The following is a 20,077-nucleotide window of genomic DNA, read 5'->3' as shown; positions in this document are numbered from 1 at the left end:
TCCCCAAAACTTACCTTGCAGTATTTTGGTAGCATGATATTATCTTATACTGGACCTTCTTCCCTGGAGCCTGGCATCAGAGTCCAAATGAGGTCATTAATATAAAAAAGTGTAGCGGTCTCATCCTAGTCTTTGTTACGGAGGTCTGCAAATTCACGTCGCAGAAACAATACCTTGCTCAGTCCAGTTCCAGTGTGCTCTGCAGACTCTGCTTGAGGGAAAGGCTCAGGGCTTCAGTAGCGGTGTTGCTAATGGTCAGGACTGTACAGCTTGAGCAGTGCTGTGTCAGTATCAGGAAGCTTTTACTGTGCCTGGGTTCCTGTCAGTGCTACTAATTCAATCACTTACATATGCAATAAATTCACATGAAAAATTAACAAATACCTAGCCAGCAGCAGTGCCCTCTATTCTTTCCTTTTCTCTATAAAAAACCCATGTAGCTGTTTCTTAAAATGATTTGGTTTAATGGGTTTTAGATGTTTTCAGCATGTTCTGTGTTTCAGCGTTTGGTGAAAAAATTTTTTCTTTTATTGCTGAATACTTTCTCAATATTAATCCATTTCATTGTTACTTAGCTGTTATTTCTAATACCTTGCATCAGGTTCTCTTCTAGTTACATCTGTATCATCCCTTGAACTAAAAGGATCTCTGCAGATGTCAAAGGGGGGGTATAGCTCAGCAACTTGCAGTGATCTGTTACATTCAACTCCAGATCGATCTGATTTTATTCTATTTTCCATGTCTAAGATCCATGACAGGTAATTTTTGATGTGATCATTAGTAGTAATAGCTCTGAAGGCAGGACAACATATAGAGGGAATAGGACTCAGGACTTTTTCCTCCTCCTAAACAAGAATCCCTAGGGAATTGAGATCCAAGTATCTTAGCTTTCCATATTAACTTTTTTGAGAGGTTGGTGATCTCCCCTGGAGAACTGATTTGAGATTCTACAAGCAGTAGCCTACAGCTCATGTAGTCTAATGACAAAGAACTGCATTCAAAACTGAAAACTATTTAAAGCAAAAGCTATGGCCCTTAACAGCGGGTTTTGTTGTCTTTCCTAGCATAGCTTAAGAAATGAAGGTGGAAGTGAATGTATATATCTTCCTCTACCCATGGGGCAGACCTAGATTTATACCAGTTATGAAGTTGCAGTCTCTTTCTGTAGAGACAGAATGTTAAAGCAGCTGGTGACCACAGTAGTATTTAGGACACCTTTGGCACATTCTTTCTCCTGTAGAATTGCTCTACTGGCTGGGGCTGTGTGTCTCATAGCTATCGTCACTGGCTGGCTCGCTCACAGCTGCTTTCTGACACTGTAACAAACTAAGTCACATGGCCCAGGTAACATAAAGGTGCTAATCCTAAATTCCAGAGTTCATCAAAGTGTTTCATCTGAATTTCGTTATGGAGACTAAATTATCTTAATTGTCAAGAAAATGCCTCTTTCTAAGGCCTTTAACTCTTTCATCAGGTATCAATCTTTGAGACGTTATCTGATGGTAATATCCAAAATTTCAGGTTGATATTGGTATTGATTACTGTGTTAGGAACCCTTTAATGCTCCAAGTGATGTGCTCTGCTTCTAACCATACACCCCCTTTATGGCCCCTTTTTTCAGAATTATTCAAACTGGTTCTACTGCTTTGAATAAACTCACTTCATACCTCTTCACATCTCGGTATCTTGAAAAGCCACTTTGAAAATGTATTAGTACAGGAGTTGGGTTTTTTGCATCCCACTGCTCGGCATCAGTCTGTTCCTTGTCCTCTTATAGTTATCATATTATGTTATGAGCCTTAGAAAACCACCCTGAAACCAAATCATCTTGTTTTAGAAAAATACTAAATGCACTACATTGTTACTCTTCTGCATTGTATGTAAAAATGGAGAAACCTGAGTAATCTTTCACTGTAAGCGACAAGTAACCAAGACTTTCTAAGGGAAGTAAGCAATACTGCCTTGTTCATAAAGACCATATAATTCACTAGTGTGCCCCAGTGCAGCAAACTGGTTTGTGGAAATTAAGACTGAGCTCACAGTGTTATTCCATTTATTGTATTTCTTTTATTACCTTACAGATTTTGAGTATACAACAATTATGAAGTAATGCATTGAATGAATTGCATTACAGTTGATTAGCCAGACATAGCTAGGATTAGACTGGGCCAATGTGGTGCAAAAAATTTTCATTTCACAGAACCAACAGAAAAAATCACAGGGGTATGATACCTACACTATCCACTAAAAAGTGTTTGATCAGCCCCACTCAAAACCCTGATCCCTTGCTCAGGTACTGAGCCTGGTTCAGAATGAGATTTTCTTCTCTCTCACCCCTGGGGCTGGGGTTGGACCATGCCATCCTGCTTGCACCTCCATGGTGTGATTTCTGTGCCCAGTGCTGTGTGCTGTTACTGGGCAGGGCACTCCTGACTGGACTTTGCTTCAGAGTTCCTTTGTTATTTTTAGTTCTCCTTATCCACATAGGGTTCTCTGTTATTGTAGTACTCATTTGCTTCTCTTCTCTTACATGAATCATTATTCTATCCATGTTTTATCAGCCATGTCCCAGTGTTGGCCAGGTTTCTATGTTTTGAAGACAGCCCTCTTGTATTTTGGGGTTTGTTATCTGTATGTATCTTCTAACTCTCCTACCAATTCAGTTATGTGAAGGGCACTGAATCCTGTAGCATGCTGTTACACTGTAATTTGTGTGAAATCTGGCAAAAAGCTTGGATTCAAATCTAAAGGTTGTTTTTAAGATGACTATTCATTTTATCAGAAAAAAACCACGAGTTTAGGCATTAGAAACAAAAGTGGTCTCCATAAGTGCACAAACATGTGTCTTCTATCTGTTTTAATATATCTGGATAACACCCTGTGTGGATGGAAGTGGTTTTATTCCTGTCTTACTGATAGAAAACAGAGGCCCATAGAGAATGTGTGCCTTGTCTAAGTTCATGTAGAAAATCTGTGGTAATGGCAAGGCAGGAACTTAACCCCAGATCCCTCTGTAGTACTGTCACAAGCATCAGAGGTTACTTCATTATGCTTGTGGATCCAGAAAGTTATTGGACAGAACTTGTATTTAAATAAAAATAGTCACTTGGGTTGATCCCAGTGTAAATGATTTGTAACCAGCAGATAGGTCCTTCACTGGAACAGCACAGGATCTTAAGGCCTGGCACATGTGCACTTGGGAGAATTTAATCTTTGCTGAGGAAACAGACTTCAGTGGCTGTAACTGTCCTACTAGTACCTCTCTCACATACTGAACTGTCAGGTAGGAAAGGTCCTTTGTTCCCATACACACCTAGCTGATTATGCTAAATCTTTGAACCTCTCTCTTTCTCCCCAGATCTGAGCCAAGTCTTGCCTTTTTCAAATCCAGTCAGTAAATAAGTTTCACAAAAATTGCATAGTATATTAAGTGCTTTCTTCATCTAACCCATTGGATGAAATGATCTAACAATAACGGAACCTGCCTTTCTTACAGACAGAGTAAATCATAATTAAAACCCTTCAAATTGTACAATAGGTATTTTAATCCTCCAACTGTCTGCAGAAAATAATGTACCACATACAAATGGAGTGTAAACAGGTACAAACCCCAAAGTAGAATTTAGCCCACTTCTACTTAGTTATTTCTCTGTGTTCACAGAATGAAGTTGTCCTTTTTAAGAGAAGGAGCAATGGTTCCTACTGTGAAAGATTCTAAACAAAATTCTGATTACACTGAAATTAATGGTATCTTTGACATTGATTTTATTGGAACCAGGATTTCAGGTTTTCACCAGACAGGGAGTAGATGAACTAGAGTAGTATCTTTTAAAATTAATCTTGTAGTATATGAGTACGTGGTGCCATGATCCTCTGCCAGTAATAAGTATTAATAAGGTGACACAGGACAGAAATCTGCAATTAATTTCCTATTTTGAAATAATGCTTCTCATATTTACTTTAATTGGGGAGAAACAGACAACAGGTGTAGATGCACTCTTAAGCAGTGATTCTATTGTTTTTTCAAGAAGTGTCGGATGTAAATAAAAAAAGCTCCACAAAAAAAGAGGCATAATTGTCTCTGACTAGTAAACTTAAGAGTATTCTGTAAAGTATTAGCAGTCTTTCATAGGTATGTGTTTAATTGTCAGCTGAAGTGGGAATGATAGTCCAGCCATCAAACATAAACCACAATGTGTTATATAAATGTCACAGTGAAAAAACTAACAGTGCTAAGCTTCCACTTGTAGATCAGTCTGTTTCTTTTGCACTCCTTGCTGACCACTGTCCAAAATATTATGCAGTTGAAGCAACTACTTGTCTGCTGAAATGCTAGGTACAATTTTAATTTCTAAAACTGATGATCTAGCAAAAAAGACTAGAAATCAAAGAACATCTGTCAGCAGTGATACAGCAAAAGCACCAGGCAGGCATTCAACTCATCACAGTTGAAAAAAAAAAAAAAGTTGACTGTTTATTGTGTATTAGCTTAAGCCAATCGTTCTATTTCCTTGTGAATAGAGCTGTATAAATGTCAGTAAAAACCTTACTATTGCCATGTTTTCCATTTGCAATTTGTCAGCCAACTGCAGTTGCCCAGTGGGCACACTATGTACATACATTTTAGCCATTTGCCAAACTTTGTCTTGATATGTCTTGAAATATGTAGTCTTTTTAGTCTATGTCTATCGTGTCTGACTGGCCACTTCAGTAACATAATCCTTCTGCTTTCTAATTCTGCAAATGATACTTATACAGGATGGAATTTGAGCAAGTTTGTGTGCAAGAATGAAAAGCAAATACTTATTTGGCAATTTGCATGATATTACTTTGCTTGGTGCTTAGCAAATACACGGAGTATATATGCAACAACCTGAACGTACAGTTTCTCCGTGATGATTGAGTTAAATAAGTGGAATTTTATTTGAAATTTTAATTTCTGATATTTGTCAGTGGCTACTTGAGAAAACACTTTGGAAATGAGCATTCATGTTTTTGTGTACCAGTAAGAAAGAGTACTTAATTCATCAAATGACCAGCCTTATTTCCTTGCTCAGTAAATTTAGCAGTATGGTTTTGCATATCTTTGACTAGCCATTATCCAGTGATCTCACCTATTTGGAAACTCTTTGTTGGCATGACTCCTGAAATTCTGAAATACGAGTAGCAGAGTGATGCTCAGTAAACTGCAGCGCAGCAACAGCTAGCAGCCAAGAGTCACAAAGCTGTAATAATGTTATCAAGTTGTGATGGACTGTTCATGGACATCTGTCTGCCTGGCACATTGAGGGGTGCAAATCATAGCTATTGTGATCCGAGATGGGACAGGAACCCAGGCAATCAGATCCTGAAGTAGTTTTATAAACCTGAATTAACCCACAAATAATTTTATGACAGTCTACTGGAAGGAACATACGACTGACTATAAGACGTGGGTTTATGATCCTTTCAACGATAACAGTCGAAGCGAGTTCAGTAGTTTTTCCTGACTAGGACTGCAAAATAGAGCACTGAGTTCTCTTACTTAAGAGCATATACTCTAAATAAGGACTATTGCATTTATTTTCGGAGCTTAGGAGAGACAAGTGAGCTGGTGGTAGGATGCTGTATCCTGGCTCTGCTGAGGTCAGGGAAAATATCCCTGCTGGTTCTGATGGGTTCCAGTTTAGACCCTCATGCACAAACACTTCAGTTGTTATTAAAATAAATTTAAGCTTACTGTTGCCCAATGTTAACACAGCTGGTGATTTCAAACCCTCAGTGCTTGCTTGTGGGAACATGAATACAAGATTGGGAAAAGCTTCAAGTGTTTCTAGTATGAACCATTGAGTTTAGCCGTATGGGGAAAATGCATTTCCTCTGATTATTAAGGCTTTATATGTAGCAAAACTATCAGTTCAGCTGAGTGGGAGACTCGATAAGGAAGCTGGCAGAAAGGGTATCCAAACTGTAGAGCTCAGCTCCAAGAGTAGCCGAAATGATGCTCTGGACTAGGCAATGGGAGGGGAAGTGAGACTAATTTGTCACTGCTTGTATGGTGTTATTGGTAGGAGGTTACTGAAGCTGTGAAGACAATCAAGCCCTCCCCAGCCACAGGAAGACTTCTTAAAGTTGAGGGGTTTGGTCTTACTGAACAAGTCAGGGATTGTTTTTGCAAAGTTAGAGAAATTTCAGAAGACAAGGAGGGCATTGTTGCTGGATTACTGAGGTTCAGTCTTCTGCTCTCACAGGCAGCGTGTCATACAAAATCTTTCATAAACTGACTGCATTTCTTCTTTAAAGTAATTAGGTTTTTTGCCTCCACTGTTCCAATTGGAAGACTACTGGAAATATTGATTGCTCTAATGATCAGAAATGTTTTTCTAATTTCCAACCTAAATTTTTTCACAGCCGGTTAATATCCATTTGTTCCCGTGCCAGTTTTGTCCTTAGCTAATTCAGGTTTTTCTCTATCTTCTGTTTATCTCCTTGATGCACTTACATGCTGTGATTATACTTCTGCTGAGCTGTTATTTTGCTCAATAAAATAAGCCAAAAATCTTTTGGTCTCTTCTCGTAAGACAGACTTTCCCTTCTCCTTGATCATCCTTCTTTGGACCTGTGTCCATGCCTCTCTTCTTGACCAGATCTATACAAGTTTCTCAAAATCTGCTAGTGGCACTGTAAAAACTGGCATTGATATTTTCCTGGCTGTTCTGGAAAAAATTCTTCTAAAACTAGAACTGCATCTGTCTTTTTTTATGGATATATCATATTGATGGCTTGTAGTCATCTTATATGTGCAAGTCTTTCTTTTTAATCACTTCTAAATGATAGCTTACCGCTTAGGGTAGCCATATTTTGTTATTGATGTTCAACAGCATATTGTGCTGTTAAATTTAATTGTATTTGTATTGTTGAAGTTCACACAGTTCCTTCTGTATAGTGACCTGAAACTCATCAGTACTGATGATGCTTCTCAATACTGATGATGTTTCCGAGCAATGAGTAATACACAAATGTTGGCAACATCTTGTTTCTAGTATGTTTATGGATGAAACATCAGACATTAGTTTCAACAGTCACCCACAGAGACCTCCCCTATTAAACTTTCCTCAATTTGACAGTCCTTCCTTTAATGCTTTGTTTTCCATTTCCCCATGAATGAGCTTCTTACCCTTCTTACAGATTTTCTATTATTCCTTACTTTCTCCAGCTTTACTAATAATTTATTTTATGGCACCATAACAAATGCTTACCGAAGATCACATAGATAAAGTCACATCTCTCTTGCCTAAAACCCCAGTTATGATAACAGAAAATGCTGTCAAGTTAGCCTGATATTATCTTCTCTTGATAAACGCAATTAACATTTTTCCCATTTTTCTGTGTATGTTTATTCGTTTAATTTTCCATAAAGTCTGTCCCCTAAAACCTTGCAGATTATGGATAGCCATGTGGGTATCTGGGGTGTTGTCTTACCATTTTTCCCACCTTATCTTGACATATTTTCTACTGTCCTGTTATATGACACCATGTCCGGATTCATAACTAAACAAATATTTGCTACCAAGTCTTCAATTTCATATACTAATTCTGTCAGCAGTTTGGGATAGAGATTATATTGTGTACCTCTGCATGAGCTTTTGCTTCACACATTTGTAATAATTGCAGGATTCAGACCCTCATAATCATTTTGGTTTTGCACCATAAATTAGGTTATCCGTAATATGAATGCTGCTTTGAGTATGTTTTGCTCCCCTCCCGCCTTCTTAATCATGTAACTGAAAAACTTTCAGCAGCTGTTTTAATATACTTGCAAGATCTAAATAAGCTTTACTTTAGGCAACTTGTACTTTCTCCTTCTGCCTCTGAGGAGCACTTCATCTGCATTCCTTGTGTGTTCTTGGTTTAATCTTAACATTTTAGCAATTGAAAATATTAGTTCTGAAGCTTCTTACAAAATTTGCCACCACTTTCTTGGGATCCAGGTTTCTAATGAGACCAAGACCTTTGGTCTTCTGTCTTTCCTGAACAGCCCATAGTCTTTTATTGTGAGTGCTCCAGGGATAAGTGTTCTTTCACTGTTTCCATGTAATGGCCAGCTGTTTTCTAAATTCAGATTTCTTTGTTTTGTTACACAGGTTCAGGCAAGCCTATGCATCCTTTCCAGTTTTATATACATTGCTACATGGTGTACAGTATCTGGATTAAGTACAGTGGTAATATTAACAATCTATTTTTCAGAACAGTGATAGCACTTCCTTCCCAGTTTCTGGTCTTTTGCCGTATTTTTCTCTGTTGTGCTTCATCATTTTCCTCCTTTCTTTTATCTATCATTCTTCCTTGTATTCCTTTTTCAAAGCCTCTTAAAACTGTCCTGGTTCTTGGCAGGACTGTTAGATGGCAAATAGCGAAAGATGAAAGATCTCATCTACATCTGAAGCCTGTAACTGGAAAATTATCTTCCTTGCTAAACTTCAGTGAATGACAGTAGAAATAACTTGTCATTTTGAGATGTGTCAAGCTAAGTTGTTATTTCATTAATCACTTCTATGACATTTCTGTCACTACTTCCATGACAATAGTGTCCAAGGCCTTAGTGAAGCTAAGGCCATCCTTCTACTTTAAATAAATAATATTAATCTGCTCTTCTGTGTAAAATACCAGGTACCGACTTCTTTTCAGATCTTCCTATTAGAGGATACTCCCTTGGATTTTAAAAAGCTCTGAGAGATTACTGTTGCATCAAAATTTGATGTTTCCTCTCAGTTTTATGTAATACTCAAAAAGCTTCTATTTATTATAGTCGTTGCTTATTCCTACATTCATATTAGCAAACTTGACCTTAGTAAACTCTATGAAGATGAACGCTAATGTTCAGTGTTCCTTACTGAGAAACAGATCTCTGTATTCCAGGGTAGGCTTAAATAGGCAGGCATTATCTCTGAATTGACTTTTACTGAACAGTAATTAAGAGTTCCTGAACCTTCTTCTTGACACATGTGCCAGTTAGAAAATGTTGAATTAGAAAATTCAATTTATAAAAGTTTTTCTGCCCCTACTCAGGACATGCTGTATTCTCTACTTTACATTGCAACTTTGGAACCCGACTGGTGACATTATGAAAATGGGGATTAATGTGAAAAAGGCTTGGAAGCCGATTATTCTCTTATTTACATCAGCATAATTTCCACTTACATTCATTCATGTAAAGATAGATACAACTAGATCTAATGCTGGTAAGGCAAATTTTGGTTTGTTTGTTCAGCTTTTGAAAACTATTCTATAAGCCAAATGACTGAGCTAAGGAAATAACAATACAAAAAAATATTTGACTAGTCCTAAAATAAATGCATGTCAAAATCATTTTTAAGTTGTCATTTCTAAATGTCAGTGGATAAGAGTATTTGAACTTCTTTTATGTATCTCATAACAGAAAACAAAGTCTTAATGTAATCAAGAAAGACTGTTTGTCTGAATTCATTGCACAGTACTCATCACAGGCTTTCGTTGTTATACTGACAGATTCTAAACGCATTGCTGTTATTTTGTACGCTAATTGAAAAATGCTGTCCAAAGATGTTTGTATTCATGTAATTTGTATTATATTCAACATCGATATTAGGACAAGAGGTGTTTTAATGAACTGATATGAAATTAACAGCAGCAAGTTACCAGCAGATAGTAGACTGCTCTAGGACAGGTGAACAGGAAGCAGTAGAGTGTTCCCATATTTTACAGAGAAAGTCAGAAAGTAGTGCGGTTATTTTTCTCCAGGGATTGCCAAAATAGATAAGCATGTGAGAAAACAGAGCTCATGGACACTGGTCTACCCTACAAACATGTCATAGTGGCTGTAGGCAAAAAGCCAAGTTGCTCTTTTAAAGCCAGCTACTGTCCTTTTCTTGGTGGTCCCCTATTGTCTCCCAATTTAGACCTAGTTTGTGAGCAGTGAGCTCTGTTGGCAGAAGAGTCCTCAGCCATCAATTCATGGCAGTGAACTGCACTGTGGAACATTTTTGCCTTGTGACCAAGTGCTGCTGAGAGGTGACCCAGACCCCACTGCACATAGCTTGCAGCCATGACATGAGTGAGCTTGGCTGCATAAATGAAACTGCAGTGACAATAGTGGTAGATTTTTTAAAAATACAGCCCGATTTCTTGAGTAAACAGTGCCTCTTTTGTGAAAGCTATATACTGGATTTAGACTAACATATTTATATAAATAAATGACAGTGCTAAGGACTGTTGTTTTTCTATGTTTTGAATGAATTTAATTCCAGAATAGAGGGATGGATCCTTATTTAGTTAGTAAGAGTTCCTCTTAATTTGCATCCAGCAAAAATACACTGTGTGCCAAGAGCTTCTGAGTCTTTGCAAGATTTTCTGCTAGGTTCTTGTAAAACTGCCTAACAGCTTCAAGGAATGCTCCTCTATACCGGCATTGCAAATACTCTCAGTTTGTACAGTTTCAGTATGTGTTTCATCCAAAAGCAGTATATCACCTACTTTCTCTGAATGAACTTCTTTCAGCAGAACAGCTCATTATTTTTAGCTTGTTTCATTTATAAGCAGTTCAAAACTTGAAAAGCTGCTAGTAAATAACTCAAATATCAAGATGAAATGGAAAACATACTATCATAAGCACTGCCCTAGTATTGTGAGTCTAGAAAAGGCTTGTAATAATGAAAAATTATCAGTTTATCATAATAGAATTTCAGTTAGGAATTATGATTCATCGACATCACTAGGGATCAGTTAGCATTCCAGCTATCTACCCAGGTTTTTAGAATTTTGTAGGTTAAGGTTATTAAGTTTATGTTGATCTTAACAGCTGAACGAAGATTCAGTTTAGAACTGAATTCAATTTTATGTTGTGCATATTCTTAGTGGGATGTTTTATTCACGTACAAAATGCACAGCTGAAAGATTAGCGGGTTTTTATTCATAATTTATCAATAGCTTTGGTTTTATTTATTTTATGTGGCAGTGCAACCAACACTGTTACAGTATTTTTAATAGGTTACCAAATAAGCAAAGATGGGACTTGCATCTGCAGCTAATCTTGACACGGTTCTGCTTCACTTCTCCCAGTGACTGTCTTAAGTGTTGGGAAATCAGTACAAAAATGTTTTTTTATAACTTCTAAAATATTTAGCAACACTTTTCAGGCCCAGAAAAACATGTGAAGCCCTCGAGCATCTTGCAAGAATTTTCATGTGTACATAGCTATTTTTCTGTAGACCTACTACGATCATATAGGTAGGTATGTGTTCGATGACTGAAATGTTACTGAAATATGAATGAAATATATGGATCATTTCATGTAAATATGAAATGCCAATGGTGGAATGGTAAAATATCTTTAATAATACAGAACACTACACACCAATTATGGGCATGAATTTGATTGCCTATGCAATTAAAAGGTTAGGAGACTATCTGATCTGGAACTTGGCCAAGGCATCATGACTAACAAGCCTGTTCTTGCACAAAAGTGCCAGAGGAACTGTGACAGCCATGAGTGGTCAAGACTTCTGCTTTGTCTAAATTAAGCCATCTCAAAACATAACAATGCCATACATAAAATCCCATGCCAACATTTGGCAAAACACTTCTTCTGTTCAAGCATTTGTACTGGAGAAAGCTGACTATATACAGCATCAAGGCAAACAGTTTTGAAAGCATTTATTTTTAATTTCCTGGGAAGCCAAATGTTGCTGAAAATCCCATTCTATTATTGTAATTTACCCTCCATCCATTTATAGAACTCTCGTAAAAGTCAGTGGAGGGACTTGGTACTAGGTATATAATATACTGCAAAAACTTTAAAACATCTTATTGTTGGTTGTTAAAATGATAGACGTTTTAGAACAGTGACTGTGGGATGAACTCAGTTTATGTTCTGCTTCCATCTGGTCTGCTACTGTTTCCTTGAAGATGGAAAACAGCACACATTTGATTGCACACATTGTCTTGAGAGAGATACTCTCTTTCACCTGTACTGTTTAGCATTTAGACTCAGCTCTTTTTCCATATCTACGTAATCTCAGGGTTTGCTCCTGTAACCATCAGGTTTTATCCTGTCAGAGCCTAAATTTACTGAATTAAACAGGACTTCTTACATAACTCAATTTGTATGTTTGTAGGCAAATAGTCTGTGCATCACATCTGAAGTTCTCTTTCTCATGAAAAAGGCTTCAGGAGGTAGCTGTGTGCTTTAGAACCTATGCCAGTCCCTGTTATGTTTTTGACAATTACTGTGTAAATGGAACAGGTTGGTAGAAACAGCTAAATCAAATGCTTAGGCTTGTTATGACAGCAAAGTAGCTTTGAAGAGCTCCCATGGCACTGCATCCTGTTTCTGTTTGTGGTGCTGGATCTGGGGAAGGCCACTTTGCTTTTTTCCTAGTATTTTACATGAAAGAGTGCAGTGTGCAAGTAATGCAAAAGCTAGCCCTAGAGAAAGGTACCTGGAAATGTAAATTAAGTGGTTTGAACCAGTAATTTACCTTCTTAGATTATTTTTTTTTCCTGTCTTTGGAATTTTAATTTAGGACCTCTCTAGTATTTCTGTGTTGTGAGGATTTATTTATAAATCAGTAAGAGGGAAATCTAAACCTAGGACTCTGGAATAAACTAAGTGATTTTCTGGGATTCAGAAAAAAAACCTCCAAAACTAATCTGTGCTATAAACTAAAAATTAAGAAGACATACCCATATTATGGATTGACGTAGTAAAGTACTTTAGGTGCTTGTTGGACTTCAGCAGTGCTTAAATGCAAAGTAGATTTCACCTACACTTGAAGAATTTTATTGATCTTATTCAGAAATGCCCCACTGAAGCTGATAATGCTTGATGCCTATTCAAGATGGGTAAATTCTCAATCTCTGCAATTATGCTTACTGCATTGTTACAGTCATTAATATTCTCACCTTTCAGAAGTCTTCCAAGAATTAGCTGAGTTACAGCAGGTTATTAGTAAAACATTGGCTCTGTAAACATCTTTTAAAGTAACTGGACTAAAGAATTATATCTGCACATTTTAATTTTACATCTGAGAACAAAACATTAAGAAAAAGGGAAATGACAACTCACATATTACCATAACTTCAGAAGAGCTTTTGCTGTATTAGAGTGTAGGATCAGACATTACATATTAGCACATCATTTTGCATTTGAACGTATAAGCTAAATGGTTATGTACCCAGGTTAGGGTCCAGCAAAACATTCTAATTTCACTTTAAGAAGTGAAAGTTCTGTGAGTGCTCAGTGTCTTTAAAAACAAGATTAGTTTTGTTTAGGAGTCCAGGTACTGATTTAGCTGCCTGACTTAATTCACCCAAGTTTGGATGGATTTATGGTTCACCTTATTTTAGATTGGCAGGCAATTGCAAATAGTTTTCCTTAAGTTAGTAGAAGTCTTACCAGAAGTCTTAGAGACAGTAAGAAAGGACCCATCATGCTTAGACTGTGCCAATGTTTTTGTTAGCATGTGGTTTGATCTTATACTTGCATGATAACTTGATAGTTTGTGTTCCAACATGGTTTAATAAACATTACAGTTAGATCATTTCATTGCAAAGAAACTAGCTCTTTATTGTCTTTGTCTGACTCACTTAAAGGCTTTAATTAAGGCTATAGTAAATGTAAAAATCTCTCCTAATGCTTTTATTGGTGTTATTTGAAGAACACTAATGCTTCCTGTTAGGACAGAAATATGTTTAAAATTTTGGTTAATTAACTCAGGTGGGTTTTTATTTTTAACAATAAGTGCACTGAATATTAATAGTATTTTTAATTCAGCAAACTTTTTAAGAGAATTTGGTTAGAATTCACTACATTTGAGCTAGAAAAATAAAAATATTTTGAAAGAAAAAAATTTGAAGGACATCAGTCACAAAATTTATGTTTTAACCCAATTTTTCTATTGCAAATTTGATTTCAACCTTCTAATGACTCAGAAAATTTACAGTGTTGCCAGACACCTCAATATTCCGCTACATTTCCTTATAAAAAGTGTTGTACATGTGTTGAAACCTTTCAATATATTACTCATCGCAAAGAACTTCTGGTTTCTTAAGGATATAAATACCTATTTGCCGAGGTCCAATTCAGTATCATTAGTTACAGGGCTGTTTTTGTGTTACCATAAAACAACACATACTTTAACCTTATTATCATAAATATAGTAAGATATATACTCCTTTCATTGATTATATTTCTTATTAAAACCTGTTTGCTCTCCTATCACGAGCAATATTATGACACATTATTTATTGTTGAGATCAGGTAACACAAACATGAAAAAGTAACTGCTATCATTCAGTTTGGAAAGCAGAGAGTGCTGAATCAGAGTCCTCACTTAACTCACATATATTGTAAACAACTCTGTGTTCGACATTGGTTTAAGTTTTATGTCCCTGATGACCATTCAGTAGATATGTAAATGCTGTGCAGAATCACACCAAACAGAAGTGGTCAGCTTACACTAAAACTGCAGCTTCTCTGTAAACAGCCTTCGTACTAATGACACTACGTGCAAGGCTGGTGCCACTGTACGTGATTGATCATTCCTGACAATGAACACAAAGCCAGACTGGGTCCAAAACCAAAGAAATTTATTTGGGAGATCAGTGCAAACCTTTACTCCATTTTGGCATTTCCTTCTCCTTCAAAACAGACTTGGCTTTCCAAGGAAGAGCCATGTGAAGGAGAGCGGGAGTCAAGGTTAAAGTCATCATGTCGAAGGCATTAGTATGTTTTTATTGGGGAGAGGCATTTTCTGCTATGCCAGATCAATGTAGATTAATAGGATCATGAGACAAGATCTCTGCCTAAAACGTTGAAGTCACTTAGACATGTGTTTGAATTCATTCTACAAAGTCATTCCGGGGCTCAGCAAAATCAATCCTCATCCCATGTTGGGAGGGAAGAATAGAAATCCATCACCTTTAAACACAGCACACTGTGCAAATCGATGGCTTTAGTGTGGCACGAAATCTTTGCAGATTTTGCAAAGCAAGTGCTCTGTCTTTTCCCTTATTGTTTGCCCTTCACTTGACATACAGGAAGAGATGCATCAAGCAGATGGCAGGAGACATGTGTCACTTAAAGCATTCTCTAACAATGTTTGCCCTGGAATGCTCTCTTGAATCTGTTTGAACAAGCAGGCATAATAAAATGAAAAAATATACACGAAAGTTCACCTAGTTCTGAAGTTGACAGCGCCCCTTTTCCATCCTCCCCCTCGAGCAGCGCCAGCCCCGGGCACGCTCTTCCCCTCGGCCCCGAGTTGGAGTGCCACGCTCATACTGCACCAGTTCACTTGTTGCACGGTGCCAAGGTGGCATCTCCCCTCCGCGCAACCCACAGAAACTTCCCAGCACCGCATTCCGGCAGAGCCCGTCCGCCGGTGCTGCTCTCCAGCCTGCTCCCAGCCTCTTACCTGCATGTGTCCCTGGTACATTCTGCTCGGTCTGGTTCGGTGCCCCTCAGGCCGGCAGGCTGGGTGTACGCTGAGGGGGGGGCACGTCTCCTGTGCACTCGATTACAAGAAAGGGGGGGGAAAAAAAAAAAAGCCTATCCCTGAAAGAGCTAATTTTTTTCTTGCAAAAGATTCAGTTTGTCCTGGCAGCTCCTTTACTGCTTTCCGTTACCCGGTGATGCGGGCTGCTCTCTTTCCTCCTCTCCTTCCCTCTCTGCCTCTCTTCCCCTCTCTCTCCCTTTTTAATGCGGCGCTGCGAACTGCCAAGGAGCTGTTCCTCGCGGGGTGCCGGGGGGAGGCGGGCCGGACCCGGGCGGCGGCGGCTGCGGGGCCGCCGGGCGGGGAGCGCCGCGGGGCGGAGCGGGGCCGCCCGCTCCCGGGCCTCGCCCGCCGCGCCTCGTCCCGCTGCCAGCCGGCCCGGCCTGCCCGCCCCGCCGCCCTGGCCCCGGCGGCCCTCCCCCGCCTCCCGGAGGCAGCCCCGGCCTCCCTCCTTCTCTCCTCCCTCTCTCCCTCCCTCCTTCCTTCTCTCCTCCCTCCCTCCGCAGAGGGAGCGCACGGCATCCGGGGAACGCGCGGAGCCCCGCGGAGCGCCGCGGCCACCGGGCGGAGCCCCGCCAGGGTCCCGGGGGAAACGGCGGTCCCCCGGCCCCACCACCCCGCCAGGGGCTGGCGGCTTCCACTGCAGCAATTTACAAAAAAAAAAAAAAAAAAAAGGAAAAAAAATAGTAAGCATAACGACCAAAAAAAAAAAAAAAAAAAAAAAAAAAATCGGGAGTGTCCCGGAGCCAGAACACGGTAAAACCTGGATGTGGCACACGGAGCCTCCCGGATGGCCCCGAGTTTTGCCTCCTCGCGTGGAAGGAGAGAAGGAGACGCGCAGGGAGAGGGGCCCGAGTGCGGGCGCATCCCGGGGAAGGGCTGGCTCCAAACGCGGGCTCGGCGGCGCCCCGCTCACGGCCTTTCCCCACGGCCGCTGCAGCGCGGGGAGGGCTGCCCGCCGCTGCCTGCGGCGCTCAGAAAGTTTGGCGTTCGCAGAACGAGAGGACTGTACTGGCTGTGGTCGTCATTCAGGAATTTTAGTAATAAGCTTGGTCCAGGCCCGATGTTGTGCTCTGCAAATGAAGAGCAAACGTGATGTGTCCTTATTCACATAAAACATCAGGAGACTCTTGGTAGCATTGCTTGGTAGTGTTTTCAAACACCAAATATATTGTAATGTTGAAAAAAATCTGGTAGTAGCCTGTCTGTGCAAAATTCTGACCTTGTAAACTGGCACAATAGGCCTACTACATCTTGCAAGCAACACCTGCATCGTCTAGGATCCAGCTTTTCTCTCCTCCACCTCAAACCTTAAATTTCTAATCTGCTAAAAAGAGCAGCTGCTTCAATTTCATTGCAAATTTCTGCCTTACCCAGTGTATCTATATTCAGTAGCACAGAAAACATCCAGTGCCTGGAATTTGCTAGATTGCATAATTTCTTGGCTCTGTGCTCTCAAGTCTTACTATTAAACTACACAAAACTTTATGATGCTTTTGATGGACCAGAGCAATCCAACCTTAAGCATGTTCCCATACTAGAGCAATGCAAAACAGATTTCATATTCGTGAAACCAGCACATTTGTATCATCACAGCTCTCATTTCAGCTGACTAAATATGCCTTTTCGAAGTGTTCCTATTCAGCTAAAAAAATGGGGGTTTGCACAACATGAGTTCATAAAGTTGTCCGTGATGGCACAGGCAAAATCTAGTCAATTTTTTGTTTTGTTTTGTTTAATCTTGAGAGTTTTAGATAGATAGCAAAAGTGACAGTACTCTTACATCCAATATGTATCCAGCTCACTGAGGTTTTCAGAACAGCCTCGAAGTTTAGCTATGTATTGATGATAAAAAGAAACAAGAAATTAATATTTTTTGTCTAAATCCCTTAAGCTGCTTTGAAAACATCAGTTAAGAGCTGATGACCTTAAAATACTTCTTTGGGATTGTCCATACATGTTAGACATATCTTACTGTAAAACTTCACTGTAGTAAAAAGGTGGCACCACTTACATAGATGAAAATATCAGATGTGAATTATTGTGGTTTAACTTAAAATGTAGAATATGGAGTACAGAGTTTTCAGATATAAATATATGTCTGCCTTTGTTATCAATGTAGAAGAAAGTTTAGGTCTAGATTTAAAAAAAGCAAGTCCTATTTAAACTTGGAGCTTTAGCATCTGCTGTTTGTCGAACAGAGATGTATTAGACTCTTAAGCTTTCAGTAATCTTGAAGGTGCACTTTTTCACTCTGGCTACAGTAGATCCAGATTATCCTTTCCTGAGTTAGTGTGTGAGTTTTCTACTACAGCTGAATGTTTTTAAGGTATGTGAAAATTTCTTTTTTCTTGTTAAGTACGGGGTTCTTGTTTTTCTTAGGGGGAAGTTGGGGTAAATTTATGAACGCCAGTGTGTACTAACATCAATTTTTTCAAAATCTAAGTATATGCATCATAATTTAAATTTTTCCTACAGGGTAGGAAAAAAGTACATTTATAGTAGAAGAACTGTTAATTCAGGAATGATTATTCATGCCACGTTTTTTGTGGGTGAGGGACAAACATTAGCAGAATTTGGCAAGAACCAAATGCTACATACGAGATTTTATAGTATAGTGTGCATCGGAATAGGCATTTTCCTTACTGCACCAGAAGCAGGTGCATTCATTTTGCAATTTGTTGATGCAGTGACATACTGGTGCCACATTTTGGCAGGATCTGACAGATCCAGTAAAGCCAGATAGATCCGTCTTTTACCTTTCTCCTTAGCAGGGGGCTAAATCACTTGGCACAGATCAGTAAGAAGGCTGGCAAAGCAGCAGTCAGTGCAGTGGAGAGATGGAGGGAGGTGTATTCATAGATAGATGGATGGCAGTGGTTCCTTCTTAAGGAGCTGTTCTTTAAATACCTTCCAGTGCAAGCCATGCTCACACGCACACACAGTGCTGTGCTTCCACAAGTGTAAACTCTGCCTTTGCTCTAGCTCTTCACTAGAAGAAGCTTCAGTGAGATGGTTTCTCTCTCCATCTAGTTCTAATCTGGAATCGATGTGTGATATTTATTGCATGATTATAGTACAATTTCAAAAATACGATTGTGGGTGGGACAAAAAGCATTAATGTGCAATTCTGTAATGTGAATATAAATATAAGGGCAAGTTCTTTACAGCTTAGAAAAAGGTGAGTGCCAGGACCCATGCTGTTTGTGACTCTGCTCTATTTGTGAATGCCAAGGTCTGTTTTGTTACAAGGGGTATTTAATTGCACAAGGTTTGCTTGCCTAAAATGCTTTAAAAACATTTTTCGATTGTGACCCATTTTGGTCGGTCTGTGTGGCTGCATGGCTATTTGAACCAGTGATGTCTGTGTGCTGTGACCTCTCTTAAGCTTTGTTGTTTGTTATGGTAAAACTGGGGAAAATCATGATAGAAAATATGAAAGTCATGTCTGTTAAGAAAAAGAAGAGCCACCATATGGCTCAACAGATTTTAATTAATATTAAATTGCCAGGGGAAGTTTTGAAAAAATGTCAAATAACAATCCTTTATTTTACAAATAGATGCCCAGAATTTGTTTTCAAATACATTTCTGGGTCAGTTAGGACTATTAGGAACCCCAGAGAGTAATGGGAGTGTAGGGCCATTTTCAGAAATGCAAAGTGCATAAGGTGGTTTTGGAGAATCTGGCAGCTACCTAGTTACTGTCAGAAACCTGACATTTAACTCCCACTGGGAGGTGGTAGATATTCATTCCTTTGGGCCTTATTGATATTTATGTCATCCTGCAAATTCAACAAGTAGTTTTAAATCACTGACTCTGAAACTGCACAAGACAACACATAGATGCCAAGTTAACAAGAGGTATTGTAATATTCTTCATTAGCAAAGTGATTGGAATGGCAAAGTCTGTGGTTTCCATGTCAAGAAACTTCATGGCAAGGACAAATCATTATTCTTATTAGGGAAATCATGCGAAGATAAATAGACCTGCAGATTCCAAGTCAGAAAAGTGAATATAAGACTCAGTGAAACATGTAAAGTGCTCTTCTTCATAGGGACAGTTTTTTGAAGGTGGGCAATAGGTAACTTGAAGAAAAAAGAATTTTCATAGCTCTAAGTTATGCCTAACAAAGCGTTCAATGGAAGAGTTTTGAATGGAAACTGAGGGTGATGATTAGTGGCATCAGAGGCATTGGTTGCCTGTGATGTGCTGTACTCCTGCAGCTTCAGAAGCAACACTTGGAAGGAGCACTTTGGGGAACTCGGACCTCTGCAACCAGGCAGGTGGCTATATCTTTCACTCTACAGTGTTTCTCAGATCTTTCTGAATCTCGGGGTTTCTCACGTATGACAACAGATTGTGTTACCAGTATCCAACAACAGCATGTGTTTGGTCATAAAGACACAGATTTGATGCTTTGTTCAATAGTAGATTCATGTTCTGGTGCATGTACCTTATATAAAACATCAGTCTATTAGCTCAAGTAACCATGGAGATAATAAGTAATTTGCATACATGGAAACTCTGGGTTCATTTAGGCCTAATGCCTGCATTTTATTAAGAAACA

At 39.0% G+C, this 20,077-nt stretch overlaps 1 protein-coding gene across 6 annotated transcripts in view; it reads right to left on the bottom strand.

The window, feature by feature from the left end:
* Window positions 1-15,797, bottom strand: part of PEX5L (peroxisomal biogenesis factor 5 like) — a 116,096-nt gene extending 100,299 nt beyond the window's left edge. For 2 of the 6 annotated variants that reach the window (XM_074911946.1, XM_074911949.1), the window contains exon 1: window positions 15,432-15,797. In XM_074911946.1, coding sequence (XP_074768047.1) covers window positions 15,432-15,452 — 21 coding nt within the window. In that variant the 5' untranslated portion in view covers window positions 15,453-15,797. The remainder of the gene's footprint in view (window positions 1-15,431) is intronic. The other 4 variants (XM_074911950.1, XM_074911947.1, XM_074911951.1 and 1 more) reach the window with 4 other exon arrangements.
* Window positions 15,798-20,077: the final 4,280 nt, after the last annotated feature.

Source organism: Athene noctua, chromosome 8 (assembly GCF_965140245.1).
Source record: "Athene noctua chromosome 8, bAthNoc1.hap1.1, whole genome shotgun sequence".
NCBI classification, from domain to species: Eukaryota; Metazoa; Chordata; class Aves; order Strigiformes; family Strigidae; genus Athene; species Athene noctua.
The sequence above is the reverse complement of the archived record's forward strand: the minus strand, read 5'-3'. Positions and strand labels throughout refer to the sequence as shown.